At 48.3% G+C, this 8,462-nt stretch overlaps 1 protein-coding gene across 1 annotated transcript; it reads right to left on the bottom strand.

Moving 5' to 3' along the window:
• Positions 1 to 874: 874 nt before the first annotated feature.
• On the bottom strand, positions 875 to 1,804 carry LOC135372679 (uncharacterized). Its single transcript, XM_064606174.1, has one exon. It carries the CDS (start codon positions 1,802 to 1,804, stop codon positions 875 to 877), a length of 930 nt encoding a protein of 309 aa, XP_064462244.1.
• Positions 1,805 to 8,462: the final 6,658 nt, after the last annotated feature.

Raw genomic sequence — 8,462 nt, 5'->3', positions numbered from 1 at the left:
GAGCGCAGTTGACATACAGAAGTATATACAGATCCCGTACCGTGAAGACCCCCAAACGCGGTTGGCACGGTTCAGTTCTGGCCCATTTGCATGTCAAAATTCAGGGATGGATATTTTAATACACGTGCGTGTTTCAAAATGTTTAAACGTGGTGTGGATTTTAACTAGGACAGTCTCCCATATCGGACTTTTGTTCAAGACGTGCTAATTAAATAGTTAATTAATGATTTGAGTTAATTAGTCATCCTTATTAGTCATTATAGTCTTTCTTGGAAAAGATATGCGCCTGACCGTAGAACTCAACTATGAAAATGATGTGCTCTCGTGGCGTTTTTATAAAAATTTGTATACTTTTGTATATGTATAATTTGGCATACTTCGTGGTCGTAGCCCCTTTTAATATATTTTTTTTAAATAAAACAACTAGGACTGCCTGTACATTAGTTTCGCATTTATGCGTATGCGAGTGGAGGGAAATCTTATCTGCAAGGTATTTTGACATTCTAATTTCCATAATTCCCTAAGATGTATTTTTTTGTGAAGCTGTTTTTTTTTTCTTTCGAGAAAGAGACAGAGCAGAATTGCTGGCAATCTTCCTTCATGTTCATTTTAGATATGCGATGAATCCTTCATATTGTTAGGCTGAAGACGAGAGGAGAGACAGATGTGTGGAGACTTTAATGTCTGGGCACGGGATTCGAGCAAGCGCGGGGAATTACGTAGACGATGATCATGAACGTGACAATGATCCTTCTGATCTCAAGTCCAGGGACGAAAAGTGGCTCGCACCGCGAAGTGTATCGAGGGCGTCATCGATCCGAGGCATCGGGTAGACATCTTTCCGGGTAATACGATTGATACGACGTAGTCTATACTAAAACCGGATACTACCGTCCTCTTTTGTTACTAACAGGACTGGAGATGCCCATGGGCTTGACGAAGGTTGAACGATACCTTTCGAGAGCATTTGGTCCACCTGTTTCTCAATTACAGGCCGTTCGGAAGCCGAAACTCGGTACGGTCTCTGTCGCAGCGGAGCTGCGTCTCCCGTGCCGATGCGGTGCGTTGTATGTCGAGCGACTCCAAGCGGTGATGCGCCAATGTCAAAAAGACAACAGTGCTGTTGCAGGAGCGCGAGGAGCTGTTGTTTCTCCGAAGGATCCAAACACGGCGACACCATTGAAGTAAATGTCGAGTCATGCTGCCGAGCTGGTCGAGCAGGTGCCCTTGAGGCAAAAGATGGGGAACCTGAAGGGTCCAGAACCGCGATAACGTGGGCCTTATCGTGCAAGTCAAATGTTCCAATGAAGGATCCGGTAGGAAGCAAAACGGGGGAATATGAAACGTTGGTGACTGGAATAGCTACTTCGCCGTCGATTACGGTGCACACGCATGAAGGAGCGATCAGGCCTTTTGCGGCGAGTGAGCTATTTTGGCGACGAACAATTATATGCGCCGAGTCGTGGGCGCAGAGCCCCGGTTTGAGGGATACGAGGGCTGTCAAGCGGGACGGGATGCAAGTATCACGAGTGGCATGTAACTTGTAAGATGGAGGACTGGCATGTTGGTCGTCATAGCGAGCCATATCAGAAAGGAATAGTTCGTCGGCTGAACAGTAAATCAGCGCTCCGTGGTCGCACAGGAAATCCCAGCCCAATATAACGTCATGTGGACAACTCGGCAGGACAACGAATTGAACAGGGTACCAGGCACCTTGGATCATGACACGCGCGGTGCACGTGGCGGTAGGTGAGAGAGCTGTGGCCGCAGCACTCTGAAGTTCAGGTCCGTCATATGGCGTCATTACTTTGTGCAGTTTCATACACACTTCTTGACTCATTACAGATGTGGTAGCACCAGTGTCGACGAGAGCAGAGATACTAAGGCCTTCAATGACGACGACGATGAGATTTCGGGGAGGATTTGTTATGTTTATCTCTGTCGCAGTCCGCCTTCCTCGAACCGCGGCTATTGGTTTCCCACAAGCATGGGTGATCTACTGTGGTTGCGTGGCGGGGGTGATCGCCGGTCTCGGAACCGTGGAGACGGAGATCGGGAACGTCGACCGCCGAGTGAGTCGGAACCATCCCTTGGGTTTGTACCAGGAGGTATGTAAGGTCGGCCGTACAGAATGGAGCGCCTCTGTCCTAAGGTATCGTACGAATCAGGGCGCATTCGATCGTACTCGAAGTCCCTGCGGCGCCGGCGACCGTCCCGAGCAATATGACCTCGAATGCCGGAATAGAAGCAGGTACGCGATTCTCTGCGAGGTGGTACAGGCATCTGCCGTTGACGGAGGAGGTAGAGATCTCCTTGAGGATATAAAGCCGTTACGGGCGCCACAGATTCGTATTCCGACACTGGGGCCACTGGGGCATCATACACAGGAGCGGTGCGCACCACATCGGCGTAGGTGCGGTATGTCGGCGGGAGAAGGGTCGTATGTGGGAGGGCGGTGGCGGGCGCGTGAATCGCTTCCGCATTGGCAGATGACGACATCAGGCTCCGCGTTTGCGGTCCTGGTGTTGAACCCGCACGGAACGCTGCGGAAACTTCCTGTTGGACAAGCGCGAGCAGGCTGTCGGACGACGGTGGACGTCCTTGACACGTTGAGCTCAGTAGTGCGATTTCTTTCCTCACGACCTGTCGAATGAGTGCACGGAGAGCATCAGCATGTGAAGTATCGAAAGGAATGGCCGGAGTAAATGGTAGCGACGGGGGAGAAACTCTGAGATTTTTCGCCTCTTGCAGTTGTTGACATGCGGCAACAACGTCCTCGAGAGTAGAAGGCGCTCTAAACACAAGCAGGTGAAACGCATCAGGTGCAATGCCTTTCATGATATGTTTTATCTTCACCGCGTCTGGCCGCTTCATGGCCGTATCGGCACGGTTGCACAAACAAAGAACATCCTCAATGTACGACGTGAACGTTTCATCCACCAACTGAATCCTCTGGGACAACTTTCGTTCGGCGTCGGATTTTCGGAGCGCTGGTCGTCCGAAGAGGTCAACAGCACGAGAGCGAAATACAGACCATGAGCCAGTTTCGGTTTCATGATTGACGAACCAGGTCTTGGCAAGGTCCTTCAGGTAGAACGCTACGTTGTTGAGTTTGGAGGTGTCGTCCCAAGCATTAAATTTGCTCACCCGTTCGTACGCAGCCAACCAGTCGTCAATATCGGGGGAACCTGTGCCAGAAACTATGGGCGGGTCCCGCTGACGAGCTGCGGGGGCTTGAGGAGGGCCGGCCTGGGTTGAAGGGGCGTCGCCGGTGGCTATGTTGGGGGAAGCCATGGACGAAAGCGACCGTCCTCAGCGTAGCTCCAGAGCAAAGGCAGAAAACTGCGACAGTAAATTGGTGAGGTCCGGAGATCGTGAAGTCGCACCTCCACCAAATGTTAGGCTGAAGACGAGAGGAGAGACAGATGTGTGGAGACTTTAATGTCTGGGCACGGGATTCGAGCAAGCGCGGGGAATTACGTAGACGATGATCATGAACGTGACGATGATCCTTCCTCACAATATCTACGTGCTTCAAATTATTATCCACAGAGGTAACATTTGTTTGTTGTGCACCGTTTCAGGTTTTCCATTACGGAGATACCTCGCTCGCACAATTCCACTTCCTTTATTAGTATTATTATTATTTGGTTAGGTTGGGTTAGGTTAGGTTAGGACTCGCTCCCCCTTGCAGTGAAGGATTTCCGACGCCCCTATCCGTAGGGGCGTCGGAAGTCCTTCATGGCAAGGGGGAGCGAGCCCTAACCTAACCTATCCCAACCTAACTTAACCTGAAGGAGAGAACTGCAGGACATGAAGTTAGAGATTGAGAAGTGCTGCATGTACACTCTATAAAAAAGGGGGTACTTTAACTCCTTTCCTTGCCACATATATAACACCCTTGTGGAGAGTACAATTACGCTCAAAAGGGTGTCTCCTCGCTCCCTCAAGGGAGTAGCACAACACCTTCTCCCTGCCGGGAAGTAATATTACTCTCCAGTAGTGAGAAAGGTGTTATGCTACTCCCTTGAGGGAGTGAGGAGACACCCTTTTGAGCGTAATTGTACTCTCCAAAAGGGTGTTATATATGTGGCAAAAAAAAGGAGCTAATGTAGACCCTTTTTTTAAGAGTGTACGAAAATAGGATCCATTAGCAATGACTTGTCCAAGTGACGGTGGACGTTGTAATGCAGAATGGGGAAGGCAATCCCGCGTTCTTGATTACCTTGAGGCGAAAAAACTCGCACTAGAGTAGCTGAAACTGAAATGCATGTTGATGGTTTCACTAAAGGCGGTAAGACAGAGCGAGCGATGGCGTGTTTCCTCATTAAATATATATATATATATATATATATATATAGATACTCATTGAACGATGCGACAGCACCAGAGGACACGTGTTTCGCCGTGTTTGCGGCTCGTCGGCCCTGGGTAGCTGCGCATCGTTCGGGATTGGCAAACCAGGGGTCACTCAGCGAGCGATATACACCTGGGAGGGTGACTGAGCACTCCTCAATGCCACAGTGCAAGCCAGTGAATTATAAAGAGGGGGTAAAAGCCATTAAAAAAATAATAAGTAAATGATGCTAGACGTGTTTGAAATTCAAACTTACAGATTAAAATGGCTTCTATGGCTGCACGTAGAGTGCCGGACAGGTCCCAGCAGCGTCACCAGGGGAAGTTCCCTGTGGCCTAGGGAAGTGAGATTTGTGGCGAAGACGGCTCGGGGGCCGGCGTATCGCTTGCAGTGCAACAACAGATAGCGTATGTCGGCGACTGCAGCACAGCAGGGACACATCGGGGACGTCCGTCCAGTGTTGCCAAGTTGGAGGATTTCCCTCCAAATCTGGAGGGTTTGTGCCAGAGCCAGCGGGAAGAATTTCGATTTGGAGGGAGGAGGAAAATCTGGAGGTTTCGGTTGCACTTCGGAGGGATTTCAGAGGAATTTCAAATTTCGTCATGTACCCATAAAAGTTTTGCTAATACGACCCCAAAACACGATCAACGAATGTCAGATGACAAACTCCAGAAGTTTCAGAACGCCTTGTGTTTTAGAAAGTAGCGTGTTGCACGCCTTACTCGGCTTACTCGGGAGTTTCTTCGTGCTTCGTGTGCTGGCGTCTGCTCCGGCCAAGCGTCCGCTCCTCTCCGTGACGGCGGACGCGTGTTGGTTTTTGCATGCTTTGTGAAGCTCTTTGGATTTTTTGCGAGCCTGTTTGCTTCTGGGGCACAATATCCCTCCTCACAATAATGAGGAAGCCTTCCAATCCAGAGAAGTCTCCATACCGACAGAAGTTCTCGAAGGAGTGACTTAAACTTGATGAATTCAAAGACTGGCTTGAAGAGGTATCCCAAAGCATAGCATTGCAAAGCAGTGTATTCTGCCAGACTTCTAGACTCGATCCCCACTCTTTATTTTTATTTTCTCACTACTCTCACGGTCTCACCTCAACTCGAGTCGGGGCGTTGCTCGGTAAAGGATATATATGCATGCGTATAGAAAACCTATGATATCTTGTTCCACGCAAGTGAACATATCAGTATATCATCAATATCTAATCGTTTCACTGAAAATACACAATATTTTTACAAGCGGAGGTTTTTGTCTAGATTTTAGAGGGTTTTGGAGTTGACTTGGAGGGAGCGCCGAAAAAATGTTGGCAACACTGCGTCCGTCTATCCATCTTAGAGAGGAGCAGCGTGGTCAGGGCAACATCGAGGCGTATAGGCGATGGAGGAACGACTCCTCCTGTCGCGACAGCCACTGGGAGAGGGGGAGTTCCATCCTCGGGTCGATGAAGTGGAGGAACGTGTTTGCCGTTACAGCGTTTGAACTAAACGCGAGGGTGCTGCGAGACGTCTGGCGGCGGATCTGTATCAGGCAGGCCGATCGAGTGAGAGGAATGGTGGTGGTCATTGTGGTGGCAGCTGCCCCGTGCGCGCCTCTCGCCGCAGCGTCAGCGCGGGTATTTCCCGGCAGGCCGATGTGACTGGGGACCAATTGAAGCCACACGCTGTGGCCGGAGGCGGTGAGACGGCTGTATGTCGTGAGGGCTAGGGAGCAGCAGCAGCCATAATAATGGCTGCAGTATGTATAAATAAGTTTGTAAAAGGCTAAACAAACAGGCAACACATACTGTCATATTGTGGGTTGAGTATGGGCTAGTTCCATAGAGTCTGCCTTCATGAATACACAAACGCAATCTATGTCCCCATCCTCAAGAAGACAGATGTTCTCGCCTGAAGGCGGGAAATCGCATTTCATTATGTGGCTGATTGGGAACGGGGCGCCTCCAATGATGAGTGCACTACAAACGAACAGGATCCTATTGCTGTGTCCTGCTTTCAAGATCATCTGGACATCGCAGTATGTCCCGAAGGAGGGCTTCACGTCCTCTTTGTGCCTTTGTATTGAGCTATATTGGCTTAACAGCTGTTGTACTGCATGGGGACTACCAAGTGGTGACTGATCACGCCCTATAACCATATTGCATATAGACTTTGTAACAGGTCCAGGCAAAATATGCAAGTTGCTGGGAAGGCGTACACTGTCGGTCAAATCAAAAAGCTTTCTGCGCATTGCACACCTTTCAGCGATCTGAAGTGGAACACTGTTGGCTGCAGTGACTTGCTGAACGATGTTCCCATTCTTAGACTCAAATGGGAACATTGAAACTGCCCATAAAGAACCTAGGTTCCTTACAGTTTCAGGCAAATGCAACAATCGATGCACATTATATGTGCACATTCCCTGTGTGTACAAAGTTTCGGTGTCTCTAACAAAACGTTCAAGCAGCAGCTCCGCCTTAGAGATATCAGAGTGTTAAATGGTGTGCTTGAGCAGAAGAAAAATGACCCCACACAGCAAAGAAAAGTGGTTCAGGAGACGTTCAGGAAGGCCATCCATGACACATGGTGCACAATAGTAGAGTAGCCAACATTTCCATTCTGATGCCTTCCACATTGCTCTTTCAGTAAGTGGTCTTGATATAGCCGTGAGAAGCATATTGGAGGATATATTGTACGTAATCGAGAGTTCAGAATATGTAGTTGTCCACTGACGTAGCACCCAGCTGAGGAATCCGTGAGCCAGCATTCTTTGAACTGCTTTATGACACCTTCTAATGCACAGTGCATGTAATCAGGTGCAATGCTGCGAACGGGGTTGAGTCCCTTCAGCTGGATAACTGGACTGAGCCCTTTGATTCTGTTTACTGTAGTCCCAAAGATAGTAGCCTTCTTCATATTTATTTATTTATTTATTTATTTAAAGTACCCCAAAGGCTCATCAGAGCGCTACATGGGGGAGTAGGATGGTACATGCATGTCAGAAACACAAAAACGATGAGAGAGAAAGAAAAAAAAGTACAAAACACTGAACCAGTCATATTGCCTGGCAGGCACGAAAAGTAGAGCATACAATAGAAAGACATAAAACATTATAAAAAGAATACAAACATCAAACGGAATGTTGGCCACGGAAATTATCGTAGTCGACGAGCTCAGCTAGGTCAGAGGGAAGATCGTTCCAGTTAATTGCGGTTCGACAAAAAAATGATTTCGCAAAGATGTCTGTTCGACATTGAAAACGATTTACTTTGCATCGATGGTCGAAACGTGGGAATGTAACTGTAGAGCGGGTAAGCGGAGAAATGTTAGGTGGGATACTGTGAACGAATCTGTGAAAAAGTGATAACCTTGCGACGGTTCGGCGACTGTCCAGGCTAGGGAGCTCAAGTAGCTGTTTAATTGCCGTTACCGAGGAACTTCAGTACACGGAGACTTCAGAATATCACGGAGTACTTCTTTGTGGGTTCTAGCCCTCATGCTCTATTTGTACGGGTAGCGCACACTTCCTGAAAAACCAGAATTTACATGTTACTGAGCATGACACGTGGGCATTTCCAGAACTTGTGGAGTGTTAATTTAGCATGCATTTAGCTTGCCAATTGAAACGGGCAGCCGTCCTAAGAAGAGCAAGTGCAAGCCTGAGTCTACTGCAACAGTCATAGGCCAATGTGATAAGAGGATATAGATTGGTAAACCAAAAAGGGAAGTGTGAGTGTGTGGGAAGAGTGACACATGAACAGTTAAAGCCAGTGGCAGAGTTGCCACTGCCACGTGTTAACATGTCAGTAACAGGTGGCAGAGTTTTTAAATCTTAGGCCTACATTGAAAATGCATTTGGGGGTTCTACACATGTTTTTGATATAGGGGGTTCCATTGGACAACTAAGAGCATGGACAAGGCGCGACCCGCAGGGCTCAGCTGCTAATCGAGATGTGCCCACCGAAAAGATAACAATAAAAAATAAAATAGTTGTCGAGAGCACAGCGACATACAAATCTATTGATATACATGATAAAATTTCCTATAGAAATACATGGGAAGATGCAGACCAGGTAGAACGTTGTGATGCTGCCTGATCACACAGGCGACTCCGGTTTTCTCCTTCTTCCAAG

This window comes from Ornithodoros turicata, unplaced genomic scaffold, assembly GCF_037126465.1.
Source record: "Ornithodoros turicata isolate Travis unplaced genomic scaffold, ASM3712646v1 Chromosome16, whole genome shotgun sequence".
NCBI classification, from domain to species: Eukaryota; Metazoa; Arthropoda; class Arachnida; order Ixodida; family Argasidae; genus Ornithodoros; species Ornithodoros turicata.
Note: the sequence above shows the minus strand (reverse complement) of the source record. Positions and strands in the feature narration are given on the sequence as shown.

Excerpts from the sequence above, each read along its gene's own strand:
- LOC135372679 (XM_064606174.1), bottom strand. The coding sequence starts at position 1,804 with ATGACGCCATATGACGGACCTGAACTTCAGAGTGCTGCGGCCACAGCT.